The sequence below is a fragment of the Ursus arctos genome, unplaced genomic scaffold (assembly GCF_023065955.2).
Source record: "Ursus arctos isolate Adak ecotype North America unplaced genomic scaffold, UrsArc2.0 scaffold_11, whole genome shotgun sequence".
Classification (NCBI taxonomy): Eukaryota; Metazoa; Chordata; class Mammalia; order Carnivora; family Ursidae; genus Ursus; species Ursus arctos.
The window spans coordinates 32,163,994-32,187,659 of NW_026622775.1; the positions used below are offsets into that span (position 1 = coordinate 32,163,994).

Consider the following 23,666-nt stretch of genomic DNA (forward strand, 5'->3'; position numbering starts at 1 on the left):
AAGAGTTTTCCAAATATTCTTTACTTTTGAACTTCATAGAATACATTTCAAATAGGCAAGTAAAAAGTAGCAATGTTGTGTTTCAGCACAGCTGGCAGAACTGAATACAATATCGATATTCCAGAAGCCATTTCTCCCATTTCCCCACCTCACAAGCCAACCTTGATATTCCATTAATATCAAAAGGCTTTCTCTGTAGAGACAATGAGTAGAGTTGATGTCTGAATGTTGAAAGAGCAAATAAGGTCTCTCTTGCCTCTCTCACTTTTCTCTGTGCTTTTTGATTCTATCTACCCTGATTAGAACAACTCCTCAGAAAGCAGGGATCTTTAAGTGCATATTTTGTAGAGGTTCAAAGAATTTAGGCTTATAAAACCTTCACCTTCATTCATTTGAGATCTTCAGAAAGTTGCTTTGAAGTGTTAATTTTTAAACATTGATAACTGTGATATTGTGATTTACAATGTAAAAAAAAGAAAGCCAGAGGCTCAAAGTAGTCACTTGTGTCAAAGGACCCACATCAGCAAATCCAGGCTTACTTAGCACCTGACCTAACCGCACTTTAGTCTCCCCGGAGTGTAACCTTTAACCAGTCAATGTGGAGTTTCTTGGTCAGCACTAGGAAATTTACTGGAAGACCCCTTCCATTCCCCTCAGGAGGATGACTTTGCCTAAAACAACAGATTCCTTTGCCAATAATTTCTTTTTTTCCACTTCCTACCTTTAAAAACCTTTCCTTTTTTGCGGCTCTATAGAGCTCTCTTTCATTTGTTAGGCGGGATGCTGCCTGATTCATGAATCATTCAATAAAGCCAATTTGAACTTTTAAATTACTCAGTTGAATTTTTGTTGGTTAATAATAATAGGAAATAAATATATTTGCTCTTTGTTACCTTTTCTGGCACAGCGGTCCTAAAATCCTTGCAATTTCCTAAGTGTTGAGAATTTTAAAGATGTCTTTTCTTATGTTAATGAAGTGACTTTCGACCCTCATCTAAGGACAGGGCCTGGTTGCCCGTGAATCCAGCCAGGTGATTAGAGGGTTGGAATTTTCTATGCCTCCTCTCTATCTAGCCGCCTGGGAGGGAGAAAGAGCTGGAGATGGAGTTCAATCCCCCATGGCCAATTATTTAGTAATTATTATTATGAATAGCCCTTAACTGTATAGAATAAAAGCTTTCAGATTTTTGATACTAAGAAACAATAATAAAAATCTAGGTGGACATTTATTTTACAGAAAATGTGAGCAAAAAAAAAATCAGAGGTCCTTTTTTTTCTTTCTTAATATAATCTGTGTCTTCTTTCTTTGATAGTTTATATCTCAAAATTGTCCTAGGCTTTGTGAAAATGACATCATACACAGCATAATGGGGAAGTGGAATTCAAGTTGTTGAATCTCATATCAAGCTAAAGATACTAGGTTGGTTTGAAATTTAATAATAGGGCTGCCTCATAGCCTTTAAAAAGCCACTTAATAATAGATATGAGATAATAAGTCTATTTTTTTCCCAGAAGATCTTTTTAAAATTCCTACAACTATAAAAATAGTGCTAATGAAGAAAAAAAAAAGTGCAGACATGCTGATCTCATTTCAAAGAACAACTTAAGCATAATCCCTGACTTCAAAATGACCCACAAAATGACTTTGACATGAATCACAAAACAATAAGGAATTTTAAGGGAAATCTATTTCAAAAGAGTCCAAACAATTTGGCAACGTATTGAAACGTAACTATACTTCATTGATGAGCCGATATACCCAAACTCAAGGTACAGAAATCAGGGAGTTCTAAATAGATCCTCATTTGCTCCTTCCCTCAGTTTGGAGATTAGAAAACTAAGGGGCAGAGAGGTTAGATGACTCATCCATACTTACACAGTAAATTCTGGCTTACATTGTACCTGATTCCAACTATAGCTTTATGATAGACTATAGTCCATTTTTTCTTTCTTTTCTTTCCTCTCTTTCTTTCTTTCTTTCTTTCTTTCTTTCTTTCTTTCTTTCTTTCTTTCTTTCTTTCCTCTTTCTTTCTCTGTCTCTCTTTGTTACATATTATAATATGCTATTATATATCTATAACATAAAATAAAATAACTTAAACATAGAATAATATAAGAATCCATATTTTATAATATTCATAACTGACTTTCTATGAAAATAAAATTTATTGAGGTGGAAAACTTTGTTCATAAATTCAGGGTTTTGTCTTTGTTATTGTCACTGCTGTCTAAGATCTCTATTGGGATTGTATTTGTTGCACTTAATTTAAGTAATGAATAAGGGTGAAAAATTAACTTAATGGGTCTGGGGGCATCTGACATTAAATGGAGGTTATTTCATTTGTCAGTATGAGACATGACAACATTAGTTCTGCTTAGTTACTTTTTTCTAGAGCTAGACATTAGCCTTGTATTTGGTGCATCTGCCTGGTATTGTTTGCAAAGCTGCCTCTCCAAATATAGCAGGCATATTAATCAAATGCAGATTGATGTAATTTACTAATGGTAAGAATGAAAATAAATCTAGACTACATCCAAATAACTCAGCAGTGAAATACCAAGGCTTGGCCAATTTTACTTGCATCATTACCTTGCAAAATGTTGTCTGTAATTCAGCTAAACATTCAAATCAGTAACCACGGATCTTAAATAAATTTAACTGCAATTCATTTAATGTGCTGAATACATGTTATAGAATAAGTAGAAATTTGACTGACTGCCATCTACAACTGTTAACCATTTTATTTTGCAAATAAGAAAACCAGTGCTCAGAAAAGTTATGAACTTGATCAATGTCTAAGAAGTGAGTGGCAGGAGCCCAATTCAGTCAAGTTTTTAATTTCTATTCAAACATGTAGTTGGTGATCTAGTCTATAAGCACGTATTTTTATCTGACTTCCAATCTCAAATAATAAATTTTAAACTTATTATATAATCATAAATATTTAAAAATACATAAGCTTAATATTCAATATTACATATATGATATGTATACCACATATATATGATGTATATAAAATTATATATACATACAACATACATATTTATGTATACACACACATATATATGTACATATATATACACACACATATCTATCTATATCTATATCTATATCTATATCTATATCTATATCTATATCTATATCTATATATAAAACTTACATGAGTAGCCTTGGGAAAAAAAATCAGTATACAGTAAAATTCAATACCTTTGCATTAATTCTTGGCCATTAAAATATCTAGTCTTTTCCCACATTTTCTCCTGTAGGTCTTCAAAAAGAAGTCTTTCTGAAAACTGCTATGTCAAAAATCCTCTAGCTTAAGAGTTGTACCTTAGTTCTGTAACATCAAAATTTTGCTTTTTTCTATACTACTTGATATTTGTCATCACAAAGAAGAAATTCCTTTATATATCTTGTTATTATGGGTTGACTTATGCTCCCCAAGAAAGACATCCTAGAATATGACCTTACTTGGAAATATGGTCTTTACAGACCTTACAGGTCTGCTTTTGTTTTGTTTTCAAGAAATAAGTACAATGAGATGTCACTTAGAAAATAATTTTTCTTTGTTTGACGGAAGTATTTTAGGATCTTTGCCAAATACTTGAATGCATATTTAAGTATACATTCATATCAGTTTGGCCCCAACAAGCCATCTGGTTTGATGATACTGCTATCCATCCATGGCTGTCCTGAAGTTAGCCTTCTCTCATTTCTTCAGTCTATCAGTCATTAAGTACTTGCATATGATAATTTTTCCAAAATGCCTTTCTAAATCATCTTTTCTCTAAATCTGGGTACTTCTTGTTTCAAGATTTCATTGTCCCTTAATAGGCTCTTAACTGATCACGTTTCTCCTTTTAACAAACCTGATAAAATTGAAAGATCCATTTTGTTCCAGTGATGGCAAATGCTACCTATATCATAATGGCTATTATTCATTCTAGGTGTTTTACATATTCAAATTCACTTAATTGGGAAGACAACAACTTGCTTAGAAAGATTAAATAACAGAATTAAGGTCATATATAAAAAGTGGTAAAGCTGAAATTCTGTTTCACTCCAAAATATATAAACTTTTTATTCTATCATTAAAGTCATTTCATATTGGTCATTAGAAAAAAAAACTTATGGGTTGTCAGATCGCTTTTAACTACTTTAGCTTCTTTATTATTTGTTGATACTTCGGTTTTGATGATTTTAAAAACCATTAGATGTTATGTTCAAACTAATGACAGATACTCAGTCATCGAGGAAGATTTCCTAAATGCTTTGGGCCAATCCATCTCATTTTTATTTCAGTTCTTTCATTGACATAATTTTTGGTGAAAAGGCTCCAGGTTAAAATTTCAGATAGTTGATAAGGGTTACTAAAGGTATTAAAATTATACATCAGAATGACATAACTACACTTAAACTTGCACATTAGCTGGTTGTAGATACACAACCGTATGCACAAACTCAGAAAAATGGTTAATTTTTCTGGCTGTAAAACTTCAGATGGTTCTAAAAGAACACAGATTTTAACTTTTTAAAACCTAGAACCTCTATATTGTGACAATGGCTACAAAATAGGGTGTTAGCATGTCTTTAGCTGTATCTGTGTATGTTTGCATACCCATACACTCATCATGGGGGACTGAATGATCTAAAGTAACTTTTAGCACCCTAGGAAGCTGGGTACTAGTAGGATGACCATTGCATTTATCATTAAAGAGAGACTTTTAAGAGGGAAGAGAGGTGAAGAGCTTTGTTAACAACAATGTGGGACAAAAAGCATAATATGGGACTTCTGCTGTATGTGAATAGAGGCAGATAGTCAGCTTACTTATGCACAAAAATTGATGTTGCAATAAGTTAAAGGAAAAGGGAGATGAGAAGAGTATTTTAAAATATATTTTACTAAGAAATAGCAAGGACTTACCTAGAATGACAAGGAATATAATATGATATTCACTGTAAATCTTACTGAAGTATGTTTATAAGAAATCTATACACTTTCCCTTGAAAAATGTTTTCACATCTAAGTACAGTAAAATACTCTACCACCTTTTTTTTTTTGATAAATTCCCTTCTCATAGAGAAGGGGGTAATGGTTGATAGTCACCACTAAGTCAGAAAAATGGCCTATGAGTCCATCTTTGGGCTTTGATTTTTCAAGGTAAGCACAAAATGAACAAGTCTTGTTTTTCCTTTTTTTTCCTAATTCAAACACTATTATGGTTATCAGCCATCACTGATACTACTTAAGGAAGTTTACCCTTATTTTGCATATTCACCTGTAACTCAATTCAGGTGCCACATTTTTAAAGCATTGTTCAGAAACACAGCAACAAAAATACTTTAGTCCCTTTTGTAGCATTTAGAGTCATTATCACCTTCAATTCTTTCATCTTCACCTTTACATAATTCTAAAATTTTAAATCCTGCCAATAGTCAAGCTTTTTTAAAAAGTACGTACTAACAGAATTTGCCCACTTAAAAAAGAATATTATATACACTACCTTTCAAGTGAGGGCTGTGTACGTGCATTCTTTGCAGATGTAGATTTACTGGAACAAATTCTAATGTTTTCTCTCCTTTGCTGCTGCTTGATTTGAAAGAGGACCCTAGGCAGAAAAAAAAATTGAACATTAATAGTAAATGATTAATAAATGTGCGTGTGTGCATGTATGTTGAAAAGTATGTCTGACATGGAAAAATGTTACAAGGATTTCAGAAAGAAAAAATATATGTATAAGCTGCTTTTCTTTACAGAAATTCAATTTAAAAAATTCTCAGTTATTCTTTTAATAATACCATCAGGTAAAATAGTGCAACTTGTTTCTTCCTGGTCTATCATGCCACGATGGTAGAATGAGAAATAAAAAGTTTTTTTAAATTTTATTCTGGCTCCTCTACATCCATAACAACAATGTGTATTATTGTTTTCACCTAACATACATGAAATGCCATTCAGTTTGAATATGTAAAAACGTTATTGCTTTCACACCTGTTTCCTTGCTAAGCTCTGTCAGAATATCTTGGTACATATTCACCATTTGATCACAGTGAGTAAGGACATTTTTCCGTAGATTGTCCCAGTGTGGAGAAAGCTCACCAAGTTCTTTTAGCTCCTGGTTTCTGTTAAAAATACAAAAGAGGAGAAAATAATTATTTTGATCTTAAGTCCACAGACAAGGAACACCTAATAAACGTTGCCGAACTATTAAGAAATGGATTCACCATCCATTTCAGGAAAGCTCTATGCACTTATTTAAAAAAAAAAAATTATTCTCCTACATCAGCCATAACAATATCTTTCAGGATATGTCTCCTGGCACAAGAGAAACAAAAGCAAAAATAAACTATTGGGATAACATCAAAATAAAGAAGCTTCAGCACAGCAAAGGAAACAACCAACAAAACTGAAAGGCAACTTACGGAATGGGAGAAGATATTTGTAAATGATGTATCCAGTGGAGGGTTGGTATTCTAAATATATAAAGACTTAATACAACTCAACACCCAAAAAACCAAATAATCCAACTAAAAAATGGGCAGAAGACATGTATAGACATTTCTCCAAAGAAGACATACAGATGGCCAACAGACACGTGAAAAGATGCTCAACATCACTCATCATCAGGGAAATGCAAATCAAAACCACAATGAGATGTCACCTCACACCTGTCAGAATGGCTAAAATAAAAAAGACAAGAAACAACAGGCGGTGGCGAGCATGTGGAGAAAAAGGAACCCTCCTGCACTGTTGGTGGAAATGCAAAACGGTACAGATACTGTGGAAGACAGTACAGAGTTTCCTCAAAAAGTTAAAAATAGAACTGCCTTATGATCCAATAATTGCACTACTGGGTATTTATCCAAAGAATACAAAACACTAATTCAAAAGGATATCTGCACCCCTATGTTTATTGCAGTGTTATTTACAATAGCCAAATTACAGAAGCAGCCCACGTGACTATCAATAGATGAATGGCTAAAGAAGTGGTATATATACACATATACATATATTTATATATAATGGAATTATTATTCAATCATAAAAATAATGAAATCTTGCCATTTTCAATAACATGAATGGATCTACAGAGTATAATGGTAAGTGAAATAAACCAGTCACAGAAAGACAAATACCATATGATTTCACTCATATGTGGAACTTAAGAAACAAAACAAAAAGAGACAAACCAATAGACAGACTCTTAACTATGGAGAACAAACAGCCGTTACCAAAGGGGAGGTGAGTAGGGGGAGAGATGGGTGAAATAGGTAAAGGGGATTAAGAGTACACTTATCTTTATGAGCACTGAGTAATATATGGAATTGTTGAACTATATTGTACATCAAAAATTAATATAACACTGTATGTCAACTACACTGGAATTAAAATAAAATTAAAAAAATAATTTTAACACAAAGGAAGATACGAATAGCTTAGCTCACACAAACGTTAAGGTTCTGTATGTCAAAGAGGTAAAAAAAAATGCAAGTGAAATAAATGTTCTCCCTGATAAAAACTTCACAAAGATGACAAAAACTTAACTATCCTTTATATATATATTTATATATATATAAATATATATATAAATGACATTAAGTTAAAAAAGCAACACTAAAAACTCAATAGAAAAATAGCTAAATTCTAGACTTCAGAAATCCAAAATAAAATAATGTGGAAAAAAATAAAGTGGGAAGGGCTTTCTGACTATGTCTGAAGGAATCACAAGATATTCAAGTAACCCAGTTTATACATAATATAGCTGTAAAAAATTTTTTTAAAGATTTTATTTATTTATTTCTCAGAGAGAGAGCACAAGCAGGGTGAGTGGCAGGCAGGAGAAGCAGACTCCCTGCTGAGCAAGGATACAGATGTAGGACTGGATCCCAGGATTCTGGGATCACGACCTGAGCGTAAGGCAGATGCTTAACCAACTGAGCCACCCAGGCATCCTGCTGTAAAATTTCTTAAAAGCCCATAAATTGTATAATCAGGTATGATTTATTGGCCTCAGTTTCTCTGAAGAAGACAAATTAAGTAAATGTGGTATGCATGTTTTGTCTTTTCTTTATCAAAAGGAAGAGCTAATCATGCCATTTAGGTTTTAATTATTACCTTTTATCTAATTCTCTACCCTTTAGCCAAGTTAATTCAAATCATCAGAATGCCTTTTTAAATTATAATGACAAATGGTCTAATATGCTGCTTGGTTAGATCTCTTATTCATTTCTGTAACCTTTTACCAACAACATTTTCATGAGGCTAATTTAACTAGCAATAATGAACCTTCTTTGCTATTTTGGCTGTGAAATATGCTAAATACCAAGCTAATAAATTCAGAAGATGTAGAATCTTTAACATCCTGTTAAATGCAAGAATAATGGATGGTGTGCAAAAATGTGACTTGCTTTCAAATGTTTGTAGCTGCCTTTGTTTTGTTTCAGTGGGGATGTGGTATAGTGCTGCTGCATCTTTTATCCGAGGTTTTACAATTTGTGTGAACATTAATCTCATTCTTAACTCTTCCATAGATTAGCTTCCATCACACAACATTCATGGGAAAAGACATGATTCATTAATAGACAATGAGAGTAAAGGAAGTTCATGACCCAAGCTGAGACACGGAGGACATTGGACAACTCTGGAGTCAAGTTCTCCGTGTGCACTCCGATGGTAGAGTATTCAAATTCAGGACAAAACAATAACCAACACAAACAAATAATTCCAAAAGCTTGAGATAGCCAAGTGTAGAAGAATCTGGCAATTAGGTCAGAAGTGAGATAGATACCAAGTGTGATATATCAACTTAATATGCAAGGTTTTAGGCTTTACCTCCAATATAGTTATAATGAAAATGTTAGTTAAGTATTCTTATTTAATACTAATAGGTGCACCATGGGTCTACAACTTACGTTGTTTCTGAATCCTTATCAGAAAGAATAATGAAAAGAGATGTGGTGAGGGAGTAAAGGGGGTGAGAGTGAAGCCACTGACCACGGTTGTAGGATACTGGGATGGGGTACATCTCCTTCCCTAAAAGAAGCCCAGCAAAGTGTGGTGAGAAAAGTTTAGTGTTCTTGGGGAGTAACTTGAGATAAGCTGAAAGGAGTCCATAATCTACTGTTTAAAATTTATTACATGGGGCGCCTGGGTGGCGCAGTCGTTAAGCGTCTGCCTTCGGCTCAGGGCATGATCCCGGTGCTCTGGGATCGAGCCCCACATCAGGCTCCTCCACTAGGAGCCTGCTTCTTCCTCTCCCACTCCCCCTGCTTGTGTTCCCTCTCTCGCTGGCTGTCTCTCCCTGTCAAAAAAATAAATAAAATATTTAAAAATAAATAAATAAAATAAAATTTATTACACTCCTCCAATATTTCAAAAATTATACATAGAAATATATAGCTGAAACCTGGCATTCACTGCTCATTTGTTCTAAACGATGGCACTGAACAGCTACATGTTCTGAAAGGGAAAAACAACCAACATAAGGTTTCACTGCATTGAAAAAACCTCAAATACAGGGGAACTATAGAATAAAGGTGTAAGAAACCAGAACAGAGTAATGAAAAAGTTAGAAAACAAAATGGGACATAGTAAGAAAGTGGTTGTAAGCTTAAGAGAATGAAAGACATTAATTACATCAATGCATTAAAATTAAGATAGAGAGTAGATACGTGGGGGTACCCAAATCAGGAAACTTTTCAGCTGAGAAGGCAAGGGTTGTTTATACTATATTTTAATTTGTTGCTCAGTGAGCAAAACCTTGACAGTGAAGAACTTGCTTCGTAGCTCAAGCCAGATTCTCTAGAAAGGAGACTGAGATCAAGGAGTCCCAGGTCAGCAAGGAGGAGGTAAGAAGGGAAGTGTTGTAGGACAAAGAGAAAGCAAACATTAAGTGGGAGGTTACTGACTTGGGCAGATCTTCACAAGAAAACATGGCTGGTTACTTGGTCATGGGAAACAGCTCTAGATAAGTTATATGGAACTAAAGCTCCTTGGAAAAGTTTACTAGATGGAAGAACCACCATTTATACGCCAGTTCCTTACCACCTTCTAGAGTATTTCATTGGTAAAGCTTAATTCCATGGGACATTAACGCCTCTGCACTTCCAGTGGTCTCTTGTGGGTGGCCAACGGGGAAGCAATATCCCAGTGGAGACACAACTGTCTTATATCTGGTCAGAGGTAGCAGAAGCACTCTGCATCTTTCCAGGGTAGATGCAACTGGGGGCATGTTAGTACCTGGTCTTCACCCTGAGGGAGGCTGATACAGGTGGCGGTGTTAGGGACGTAGGTGACAATGGTGGTAGTATCTGGAGCTCTCCATTGAGCAAGGAGGCAAAACCTGAGGAGAGTTTAAGGTGGAGCCAGTATAGAAAGTACATTACCTGGGCCCAGGACAGGTAACCCCTTGCAGAGTTTGCACTTCCATCATTTCCTGATATCCACATCACATATAAAACAGCATCCTCATATCTTCCCTGAAAGGGAGTTCAAGTATAATCCTTCAAAGTGATGGCCAGATGCAATTCCCCCAAATGAGGTCATGAACCATGTTACAATACCCAATATTCCAGTGATCATCGGGGCCTTAGTTGATGTTGCTCACCAATCTCCTCTACCACTCATTCTAGATTTTCCTCATGTTCCACTGGTGCTTCAGCTGGTCTAGGGGAGGTGACCCTGCCATTAATCCGAAGTGATTAGACCCTTGGTTTCCTTGCTCTTATGGAATCTTAGCTGCTGTAATTTCCCATTCACTTCTGGGCATGGAGCACATCTAAGTATTAGACGTAGTTCTCTTTCCTCAGATAATGAAGCAGTAGCCCTACTCCTCACGGGGTTAAGTACAGTATCCCTTGCTCTCTTTGCTAGTCCACTGTAGTGAAAAATGCATGATAACCACATCACGTGTGAACCAAACATAGCTTCCAGTTGAGTAGGCCTCTTTATGGGTTACGGACAGAACTACCCCTCCCCATGCCTCAAGAACCAGGATTCTAACTGGCAAAGTCTAAGGTGGTAGGGAGAGGAAGCACAAAGCCACTAGTGGGGCATTGGGATTGACTGTAAAAAGGGCTCACCCTTTTCCCCAGAGCTGTGTGTTCTGCCTATGGTAGGCATGACATCTTCTATCGGCTGTTGGTTTAGCACACATTCTTCATCCCGGAGGTCAGTACTCCAATCCTGAAGCATTGTCCCCCTCAAGTAGTGCCTTGGCTGAGCCTTTCATGATTAATATTATTCCACTATTGTATCAGGTTTGTGGCTTTGGGTTGGTGGGGCATGCAGTTATTGTAAACTCACTGCTGCAGCTCCTTTGTTATAACAAGCGTCCTCTGATAGGAACGATGTCACGCGGGACACCGTATCACTGGACCAGGCATTCCTCAAGCTGTCAGATGCGGGTGAGGGCAGTGGCGCCGTGAGCAGGAAAGGCAAGCACATATTCAGACTTCGCTTCACCTACTTAGGATAAATTGCTGTCCTCTCCAAGTTCGAAGGGATCCAACTTAATTGGCCTGCCACCAAATAGTTGATGGGTTTCCCCCAGGCATGGCACACCCTCTTACCATCCACTGTCAGTTATGTATCAGTGATTGGTTAAGCACTAGACAAAAAGGCTTAATGATATATGTATCACAAATAGAGTTCAAAAAAGCACAAGTATTTTTAGGCATTGGTGATAAAGGTCTTGTGTATGTATCTGTATGTTTTATGTTACCGATTTCCCCTATTATTTGTCGTTTTGCTAACATATGTTAGAGGTGGAAAGACTACATATGCCACTCGACATGTGCTCTTCCACTGTGATTATTCCAAATACCCTGTTAGACTAGGGTATATCTAGTTTAGAATATATCTTTTTTTGATATAGTTAAAAAAAAAAAGCCACTACCAACTCATAGAGTGCTACAGTTGGAAGAAAGTTCAGAGAATAATTTGAAACCTCTTGTGTCACAGATGGAAGCATCTGAATGAAACAGCTTGTTAGTCTCAGAGTCACCAGAATGCAAAGTCTTTTAGACTATACTCCCCATGTCCACTCTTTCCTCAACTCATACAACTCCCCAGTGCAAAAACAAAGGAACACACAAACACACACACACACACAAAACTAAACTAAAACACAACAAAACCAGAGGGCCTTGTTTATTGAAGGTGTTTAATGCATATAAGCTAAATGAGTGGGGTTTGGAATGAGTGGGGCTACTGACTTCTAAGACTACACTTGCAAACTTTCATGTACTTTTAAAGTTAGCTTTGAACAAAAGGTGAGTCATAATTTGATATTTTTACTTCTGAACCTTTTAGTTAGAACGGCACGGCTACTCGGTGTGCAGTGCGTGAGAACTGATGTTCTCTAAAATACATTCAAGTGTATACTGGTGTCCAGTATTGTAAGACCCGGAGAGCGAGCCCAGTCTCTGCATGTTGCCACATTTCTCTACGCAGCAATCTTGGCATCGATGTTGTAGTTAAATACACATCTTCAGTAAACCTTTGGTGTGAATGGCAAGAGAGATGGGCTGTGTAAATGCATTTTTAATCCACAGAAAAATATTTTTAAAAAAATACTCCTTCCCATCTATAAACATTCTCATTTATTCACAGCAACAACAGCTTCTGCTTTAAAAAGCCGTCTCCTTCAATTGCAACTTTACAACAATAATAGCAAAAATGTCTTTCTGGAAAATCCACTGCCCTCCTAAACACATGCCATCTTTTATGAATTCATTACTTTACTCTCACTAGAGCTCTATCTTTAAAACAAACCTTCTAGGAGACAGGCGAGGACTCTCTTAGAGTCCAAGAGGTAGACACAAAGATGCTGGAAAGAAAAGACTGAATATTCAAATATTAATAAGCTCTTACACATTAAACATTTTTTGGCACTTACTGCCATCCATTCTCTTTTGCTTTGCTACCTACAAAAATACAAGGTAAATCAGATAAAATAAATCTCAAAGGAGACAGGTGATTGCTAAAGGCTTACTTGAGAAATGACTTTTTCTTTTTCTTTTTTTTTTTTTTTGAGACATATCTTAACACTCTGGATCTTGGCATTGCAACTGTAAAAGTATGATATTCTTGATACTTGATGAAATATTCATGTCGATCTCTGGAAATAACCTTATGGTGCACTTTCTGTCTACATGGCTTGTTTTGTCTTACTTTGTTTAAATATTTCAAAAATACATGCTTTTCCTCTTCGGCAAAACTGCAAGTTTCTGGAGATTGCTATGATCCTCTGAACCTTCCATAAAGGAACATACTACTAAGTACATTACATGCTTGAAACACAAAACTACTGAATAGCATAAAGAGAGAAATGAGATTAAAAATAAACAACTCTATGAAGAATGAAGAGAAATAATTGAACACAAAATAAGTCCTAGGGAAACTGGAAGAAAACAGCCAAACCTGCTTTAAAGTTTTTACATATAATACATAAAGCACTGGCAAGAATATTAAATAGATGAATAGTTTTTAAACTTTGTTCCCTACACTCCCAGGGCTGTTGTGGCTAGAGGGACAGGGGAGGGTGTTGACAAAAGAGAAGTCAAGCACATGAACAGGCATCAGGCCCTTTTCCTTACTCCAGCACAACACCAGCTCCAATTGAATTTTTTTGAATACTGAAATTCCATGTACAGTTCTGTATGGAAAAAAAAAAAAGTTTCTGCTGCTAAAAAAAAAAAATAAAATAAAGTTAGGCTTAAGATCACTAAAATAGAACATCATTTAAAACGGAGAAAGTTTATCTTCTATTTAAAACATAGTTTTAAAGCCTACTGATGATGTGTTCAAGGAGGAATTCCAACAGGGGGAATATTTGCTCTGAGCCTATGAGTGTGGCAGACTTGTTTTATTCACCTTTTTTGTCCTACCACAGTCCTTACTTTGTGGGAAGTATTCAATATAGGCCTGTGGACCGACTGAATGCAAGGTCTGCTTGCAGACCGTTGTTCTTACATTTTCCTGAAATTTGAGAGAAAAGTCAGAATATAATCTAACCTAAAGTAGAATGTTGAGCTCTGTCCCAGTTAAAATGAATAAATGCCACAGATAAATGAGACACTGTTGAGTCCTCTAACCTTGTATGATCTAGGTCCATAACTCTGGATTAGTCACGTCTTCTTTAGGGATGGAGAAAGATTTAAAAATGTATCTTCATATGGCATTTCTTATTGTGATGGTTAATTTATGTGTCAATTTGGCTGGACCACAAGGCGTCCATATATTTAGTTAAATGCTATGGTAGGGGTTTCTGGGTGACATTAACATTTGAATTGGTATATTGAGTAAAGCTCTTGCCCTCACTACTTTGGGTGGGCCTCATCCAATCAGTTGAAGGTGAATACAGCAAAAAGCCATCCCCTCCCTGAGTAAGAGAATTCCTCTTGACAGACTGACTTTGAATTGCGACACTGGCTTTTTCTTGCCTTTGCAATCAAATTGAAACACTCACCTTTCCTGAGCTTTAAAATCACTGGCCTTTGGATTAGCACTGTATCATAGACTCTCCTGTGTCTCCAACTTGTGGACTCACCCTGAAGATGTTAAGACTTGTCAGCCATCATAATTATGTGAGCCAGGTCCTTATAATAAATCTCTCTGTCTCTGTTTCTGTCTCTCTCTCTCTCGCTCTACACACACACACACACACACACACACACACACGGTATTAGTTCTGTTTCTCTGGGGAACACTCACTAATACACTAACTATACAGGGATTCTATCACAAAGGTGCAAAAGTTCCTGTCTGGTGCCAAAAGTTGGGGAAAGGGGATGAGATGGAAAAATCTAGAATACGGTTCAGGCTCTTTCATGGTCTTTTAGCTTTCTCACCATTATTTTACAGATATTCTTGGCTAATCTTCAACAAAGAGGAAAGAATATGCAATAGGAAAAAGTCTCTTGAACAAATGGGTTGGGAAAACTGGACAGCTACATGCAAAAGAATGAAACTGGACCACTTTCTTATACCATCACTCGAAATGGATTAAGGACCTAAATGTGAGACACGAAACCATGAAAATTCTAGAAGAGAGCACAGGCAGTACTTTCTCTGACATCGGCCACAGCAACACCCTACTAGATTTCTTCAAAAGGAAAATGACCTCAGAGACGCTTAGCTCGTGTAAGGGACATTCACAAGAAATCTCTGTAGTGCTGAGGCCAAAGCTCCACGTGGGAACACCTAATTTTATTAGAATCGTGAACCTGGAATAATAAAAATTTAAAATCTGGGTGTGCAAATTCAGAAATTTCTGAAATTACAAAAAGTAGTCATTGTACTAAAGAGTGCCTGAGAATCATAGTTAATTCATTTATAAGAATGTAGTAAGACCTAAGAGCCTGATAAAAATTTACATACCAAAGGCTATGGCCCAGTAAAAAAGGAATTAAGATGTTATTTGAAATTGTTATTATCCTAGTAGATAGAAATATTTCCCTACAATGGGCTGCACGATACCATTCTGTAGAATCAAGACAGCTCTACAACTTCCCCAGAGCCTTCTGGTAGTTACTGTACTGACACTGCATGTGGGCGCACGCGGGTGCAAAGTCTAATAGCCAAGCTGCTCTCATTCATTAGACCAAATCAGACCTTAAAACAAATGCAAAAGAAGTCATAACAGAATTTACCCATCAGGAAAAAAAATTAAATACTAAACAGTCAAAGACCCGATGACATACATGACTGGTGGGCGGCTTCAATTTCATAAAGTGGTTGGGAGACACCATAAAATTGAACAAAGTTCAACCAGATGTCAAGTTTCACAATATTTTTCACAGTATGTTCAACCCACAATTCAAACCGTCTGTGCTTTAACCCATATGGGGATAAAAATGGCATCCATAAATCACAGGCTTTTTTTAAAAAGTGCGTTTACAAAAATGACGATGTGGTTAGGCTGCAGTCTGCGAGTCACTCTTTCACTGAAAAATGACTGGCTATTCTCCATGGTCATTCACTCTGATTTTCACCTGACATTAAAATAAGTGGCTGTTGTACCGTACACTCAGGAAGGTTCCAGGTTATGTGCAAAGACTAAACGTTGGAACACAGTAACTACAGGATGTAGCTGTGATCACAGAAGCAGCATGTACCGATAAATAGCCAGATTCCATCATTTCACTTTAGGTAACTGTGTTAGAAAAAAAAAAAAAAAAAGAGGGATAATAAACATGTCTTATTCCACCCCTAAAAGTTTATTTGCTGTGCCTGATAAAGGTGATTCGGTGCTCATTTACTTCTGAGTAACATCTTATTTACACTTTGAAGTCTGTTTTAAAGTCATCAAATGTGGATGACATCTTTTTTTTTTTTTAATATCTTAAAGCTCGGTGTTCTGAGCTGATGTTTAAAGTGGTGGCACATAATGTGAATTTTCTCTGAAATCCACATTTATTAATTACATGCCTGTCCATTCTGGGTACCCAAGAAAACTACTAACTGTACCTGAAAGTTCAACTGGCAAAGCAAGAAAATATGCCGGCACTCTTGGCACCCTTTCATTATTCCTGCCCATGATTTCAGAAATTGAAAACATTTCTGGGTGTTTTCCCTTCCAATTTCCATCCCTGGACCTGGAGTGCAGATATCACCCAGTTCAGTTTCACAAGGAGATGGCATTCAAGTGGCTCCACCAAATGCTTGGCAGTAGGGTTCTTCGGTGGACACCATAAAGCTTTCCAGGTAATCAAAAATACTTCTGTACAGAATGTATCTCTTTTTCTATGTTCAAAGCAATCCTTGCAGATCATTGTTTCAGAGCTGGACTAAGCACAATTGAACATTCAGTTGCAGTAGGCACATTTCAAGCACTCAGTAGCCACAAAGCTATCATCCTTGACAGTCTGCTATAGGACATTTCCATTATCATGGAAAGTTCTATTGAGCAACATCGCTCTAGACAGATGAGAAGAACAGAATTGAGAAGTGATTTGTTCAATGCCATATTGCTAGTAAGTGGCAGAATCAAGACTTGTTGCCCAAGTTCTGTGACTGTAAATCTTATTCTCTTTTTTATTTTAATTGCTGGGGAGTATGGCTTCTTCCTGAATGGGAGGATTGAAATCTCTCACCTGAGGGATTCATCTGAATGCCACTTCCATCCAGCTCAACAGAGGGCTCATTCAAATATTTTGCTGAAGTGTTCACTTACCAGCCAGCTGTGGCTACCATAATTGCCAAGAATGTCAACAACAGAACAAAATTCTTATTTATTTTCTATTCATTTAACAAATATTTATGCAGTGTTTATTATGCTTATTTATGCCAAGCACTGTAATAAAAACTTTACAAATATTCATTCATTCAATATGCACAACAACTCATTGGAATAGGTGTTATTATTATTATCCTCATTTTATGAATGAGGAAATTGAGACTTAGAGATGATCAGTAATTTACCCAAGGTCCCCCAGATTGTAAGTAACAGAACTGGGATTAAGCCCAGGAGCTATGTCTTTGGTGTCCATGTTTTAAACTACTATGCCAAATGGACTCTTCATTAGAAACATTATACAACCTCATTCCCACTAAAATCACTACACAGAATGTGTATCTTGATACTAACATCTTGGAAGAAAAGAACAAGAAACCTTCTATCTTTTACCTGCAAGGGTAAAATAGAAAGCTTGATGTTAACATTCTCATTCTCCACATTAAATTCTAATGGGCAGGAAGAAAGGAGAGTTTTATATTGTAGCCCTTCTTTTTCAAATTACAGATGCCACTGTTGGTTATTCCACATTTGAGATGTCCAGTAAAGCTCTCTGTGGTTATGGAAACGTTTCATAGCTGTGCTATTTAATATCATCGCTACCAGCCATATGTGACTATTAAGCATTTAAAAGGTAACTAAGGTAACTAAGGAATGGAATTTTAAATTTCATTTAATTTTAACAAATTTTAACTTAAGTTTAAATCACCATATGGGGCACATGTTTATTGTACTGGATGGTATGGACCCAGATGGTTCAAGTGAGAACCAACCAGGGCTCCTTTTTTTATTTCTAAACCTCATGTGCACCTGCTATTCCCTGTATTGATGACATATACTGACCTGTTCAGTCATGTAGGCCAGAATGCTTGAGTCATCCTTGAGCACCTTACCTCCGGATATAATCCACCATGGAGTCCTGTTGATTTTAGCTGCTTAAAAACTTGCAGGTGTATGTGTATTTCCCCATTTCTCCCACCACCGTCCTGGTCTAAGCCACCATTATCATCAGCCGAGGTGACCACAATATCCCCTAAATTGTTTTATCCCTGCATGTGTGCCTCCCTTTTTCTAAACACAATCACGGCATTCTCTGCTAACAGTTTCAGTTGTTCTTAGGAAAAATGTTACATTCCTGAGGGCTTACTATATGCTAGGTAGTTTGCTAGATTCTTGAAATAGCATAAGAAAATTGACAAGTTCTCCCTTTTCTGTGGCCCAGAAGGCCCTAATTGATCTGCAGCCTGACTCTCATTCCAAGATCACTGTCTCAGCTCCGAACACACCAGCTTTGTGGCTGAAGACATGCCAAGTCTGCTTTTCTGCCCCCTGGGGATGTGTGCTACTGGTATAGTGTACATATCTTTGGGATGTGCTAGGTTAGCAAGCTAAAGGAAATTAAAATAAATTACAGACTCAGTTGTGTGTCTGAAGCTCTATAGCACTCAGCTGAGATCAACGACAATACTCGCTTTGATATATGCAGTGGCTACTGTGTACATGATTCTTTACATAGATGGCAGGAGTGGTTTCCACATATTAAAGGCCTATGTATTAGCACACCAGGCATTTTTTATCAATGCTTCACTTTAAACCTTAATATCACCATGTGCGTTCATTATTTAATCCCTTCTTTACAGTTGAGAAAACTGAAAATTAGAGCAGTTAGGTAAATTGTGCCATGTTACATAGCTATTAAGTGGAGTCTGGGGAAGCCAGCTTTCAAATCCAGAGTTGCACTTATACACACACACACACACACACACACACACCTCAAAACAAAACCCTAGACTGTCCTGATTGTTCATATAATTAACACAGTAGTTTTGTAAGACAATGATAATGTGATTACCTATAAAAATCTGGAAATTGGAAGAGTAATTTTCTATAATCAGAAGCATGTATTGAGCGGCAGATATAGGTTTTTGAACTAAGGTCCGTAAGAATTCCAATTCTGTGTTTTTTCATTACAACACACTTTCCCCCTGCTCAATCCATTTTAAATCAAGAATCTTGGCACAATAGAAAAAAAACTCTAAATGAGTTTTGCCATATTCAGTCCCGTGCAGATATTGTAATACCCAAACAGCAAAATAAAACACATACTTCTACCGCCAGCTTGATGATACTAAGCGCTCTATAGGACCTCTCATTACGTGATACCAAGAACCCATAATGATGAACGTAATGGCACACAGCATCTGCCCTCAGCATGGGGACACGGTAGGGCTAGCGCACTTTCCATGATAAGTAACCTACCACCTAGTATTCCAACTGAGCATCAACATTGCATGAAGAAAAATGAAACAGAAGAAATAACACTAATCAGCTATGAATCGCCAGTGGAGTCCTCACATAATATTTCTTGTTCCTTATCTTTGGATCTTTAGGACCTAAGATTTTTCTCAGAGAAAGAAAGCAAGAGAGAGAAAAAATACCAAGAGAAAAAAAATGAAAGAGCACGCTATAAAACATCCATGAGATTCATTGGTTTGAGGTCTATTTGATATAGATGAGGCTTAAACAGAATGGCTAGCTCCCTATCACTTTCCCCACTAATCAAAGTTTCTTTAAGGTCTGTAAAGATTTTCAGTGTGCCTTTATTTCATCCAAGTATGCAAATGTCGGTAGACCTCTCACAAGGCATGCTCTTCAGCCATGCCAGAATACATAAGGCATAGAACGAGGCTGGAGAAGTAAGCAGACACAGGATCCTGCCTGCCTTGTAGGCCATGCGAAGGGGAAGCCTTGTCTGTTGATAAATCTTGAGACAAAGTACATAAATTGTATTTCAAAATGTTAGACCATGTCAAATGGACAGGCTGGGTCACTATGTTGTACAATCCTATTGCATATCTTTTTATATAGTGAGGACGTTTTTGAAAAAGAATTTACCTGGATATATTCTAATTCTAGTTTCTAATTCTGAATATATAATTTTAACACTTTTAAAAAGGCACTTCTGTAATGTTATCAGTCTGAGAGAAATGAACGTTTTTATGAAATTCATGAAGTGCGTTATGATAAGGTACAAGGTGAGAAATATCTTCTGCCTTTCTCTCAAACTAGATATAATGCTTAGGAAACCAATTTAACAGCATATGATAATATTTAAGTAAGCATGGTGAACATGTCTCTCAAACATTTATCTCTGTGCAGGAACCAGGCTTCCAGCCTGGGATTTCAAAATATCATACCGACAATCTGTTTCATATATAAGAGTATACTACGTTCAAGAAATAGATTTAGGATCTAGGTATATATCTACATAGATACAGATTTATAATACAGCTATACAATATAGAATACAGAACACTCGAAAATATAGTGTTGAAAAAACTGCTTGCCTTCAATGATATACAACATTTTATCACTACAAACTTAGTGTATGTATCATATTTACAAACACTAAATATAAGACAAGTTATGTACATTCTCCCAAAGAAGTAGTAGTAAAACTTTATATGTTCCAAACACTATCACATTTTTCCCTACTAAAGCATTTTGGTACATATCTTTTATATTTTATTTACAAGATTGCTTCTCTGCATCATACACACAATATTTATATGTTTTATATAAAACCTAAGAAAGTCTTAAAGTTAATTCTTATAAAATATTCTTTCTTTTCCTCTAAACTCCCAACATACATGCCAGAAAGTTTCTCTCTTGCCCTACCCCTGGGATCAAACGAGGAAAATATATGATATAAATCAAACTATTTCTTTTCCTGAAGAGTTTTATAGACCATGGAGTTCATTTTCACTGAATACTTCATTTCTTTAAAACTCTTTGTACCAAGATAGGTTTTCAAACTCATCTTATAGTGTAGAAAGGGATACTTTTTTGATAAAGCCAAACACTATATGGTCCCAGAACCTCCCACCTAAACGTATATTGTGCACACCATGATTTAATACTATATTTCTAGCTGTCATGAAGCATCAACACTACAAGTGCCATCATTTTATCTACTAACTAACATATTTCAATGTAGACTGAGCACAGCAAACCTTTGAAGTAGGACAAAATCCAAAGAAAACACTCAACATAAACAAAATATGTGGCAACACTAAAACAAACTATAAAAATTTTATAGGTGGTAGTTTGGCAAGACCTACATAACTTGTCTGTGTGCAACCCAAGCTGAAAGACTGTAAAACTTAAAGCATTATAAACAGAGGCAAAGACACACACACACACACACACACACACACACACACACACTTCCTGTGTTAGGATCTCTGAGTTGTCTTTAACATGTCATTCTCCTGTCCTTTTCCATTACAACAACTCTATAATAAGCCGGTTGCCATTTCTCCCTACCCTTCAGGCATGCTAGATCAAAGAATTGGTTTGCTTTTTAATTACTAATTCCTTACGTGTAATTTAGTAAACTGCTCAAAAGCAAGGTGTTATACCGAGTACTTTGTAAGCAGAACCTTCCCCTCTTCCCTTCCCAATACATTATTCGAAGAATGGTTCTCAAGAGGTTAAATATCAAGGTATCTCAAGGAAATTCCTATTGGAAATCTGCTATTTATAATATTTTCAATCAGATTGTGTGAGTCTGTAATGTGAGCCATGGATTTTAAGAAGATAAAGTCACAGGCAGAAAAACCACTGATAGACCGTTGCACTATCATAGGCAAGACATGATGGTGGTGGGGTTTACAGTAGGTGGAGTGAACATGTAAAAAAATGAGTAAATGAGTTCATTATGTTGTGCACCTGAAATTAATATAATGTTATATGTAAATTACACCTCAAAAAAAAAAGAGAAAAATAAAACAGAAATAAAAGCAGCATGTAATCCATGAAAGAAGTGTGTTTCAAAAAAAGAAAGATGATAAGGACCAAACCAGAAATAACAGACAACAGGAAGAGTAGAATTGACAAGTCCACAAAAATTCTCTTTCAAAAAATCAATGAAGTATATTAATCCTTATAATAAGCATACAAAAGCTACATGAAAAAGTGACAATAGTGTATTTGTATGCATAAAAGATTTTAGCAGGCCATATTCTTGAATGTGAAGAGCAAATACTCCAAATATGTCAGTTCTTTTGAAGGTAATGTTGTTGTTGTCACTGTTTAATTTTAATTACTTTAGTGATGACAATGGAGAGACATGGAAACTGGCAAGTATTATAAGAAGGTGAGAAAGAAATAGAACACTGAAAAAGGGATATTGAAGAAATTATCTAAGTTTTCAGAAATGTGGCTAATTTGGCATTCTATTTTATAAATGTAATCAAATAAATTTCAGATAATTAAAATGTAAAATGTAAAATAATTAAACAAAAATGTTGAAAGTATTAATACTGAACTAAACTCAAAATAAAGACAAACTTTCTAAGTATCTCAAAGGCCACATGGAGCCCATGGCATCTCAGTGGTTATCTGTCACCCCATCATAGAAACCACTAGGCATCCAAAAGACACTACAGGAATCGAGGATCTTTTTGTCACTGTCGCCACGAAAACACAGTAAGCCCATCTTCATTTACCTACACCTTTTCTTGAGGTAGGGAAGGAGGAAAACTTAAATTCTAAATAACTGGTAGCTTTCAAAGGCAAAAGAAAACAGAACAGTCATCCATAATTTTTTAGACCAAGCCTGAGGGAGGGAGAACTAAATTCTGAATAGACTGTAATGTTTGAAAGTAAACTGCATAAATTAAAAGAAATCAAGATATGGTTAACTGGCAAGTCTATTCTCTGTTATTTATTTGTAAGGGGTTCTGTATTTGCTTTCTATTGCTATGTAGCAAATACCTATTCTAAATCCATCATCCAGAGATAACCATTGTTAATATGTTCATATTTGTATAAGTAATGCTCTAGTATATATCTAGTCTATTTTTCATTCTAGTCTTTTTAGGTATCAGTAAAAATTTAGATGCAATAATTTTCACTGATTAGTAGCCCACACTTTTATTTAACATTATGTAGTAGAATCACAGATGTATTCATAATACAGCTCAGATATGCAAGGAAAACTAAGCATGATACCAGGGCATGACGGTCACGGGGACCAAAATTTCACTTCCCATAGGAAGGCTTATGACGATGAGAGTAGATGCAAAAAATAAAGACACAATATCCCTTTTGGGTGGTAAATTTAGAGGCATTTCACATTTTCTTTTCTATATTTTCTTTATTTTTTACTATACGATTTTCTGTAGTGTGCACATATTGTTTTTTATGGAAAAATCCAATGTAATGTAATACAATTTTCCCAGGAAAGATTTCCAAGCATGCAAAAGAAGCAGTTTGCACTGTTTAGAAGTGTTGAAGGACAATAGCACTAGGACACCCATAGTCTTCATCAAACAAGGTAAGAGAGTTCATCTGCGTTTTGGGGTTTAGAAGGGAGGGTGAGGCAAATAAAATACTTTCTGGGATCTGAGTAAGACTAGGGTTAA

General features: G+C 36.0%; 1 protein-coding gene across 6 annotated transcripts in view; it reads right to left on the reverse strand.

The window, feature by feature from the left end:
- The window catches only part of INPP4B (inositol polyphosphate-4-phosphatase type II B), a 738,855-nt gene that overhangs the window by 161,205 nt on the left and 553,984 nt on the right, over nt 1-23,666 (reverse strand). For all 6 annotated transcript variants that reach the window (XM_057310095.1, XM_026499399.4, XM_057310094.1 and 3 more), the window contains 2 exons: nt 5,994-6,124; nt 5,506-5,610 (listed from right to left, as the gene is read on the reverse strand). In XM_057310095.1, coding sequence (XP_057166078.1) covers nt 5,506-5,610; nt 5,994-6,124 — 236 coding nt within the window. The remainder of the gene's footprint in view (nt 1-5,505; nt 5,611-5,993; nt 6,125-23,666) is intronic.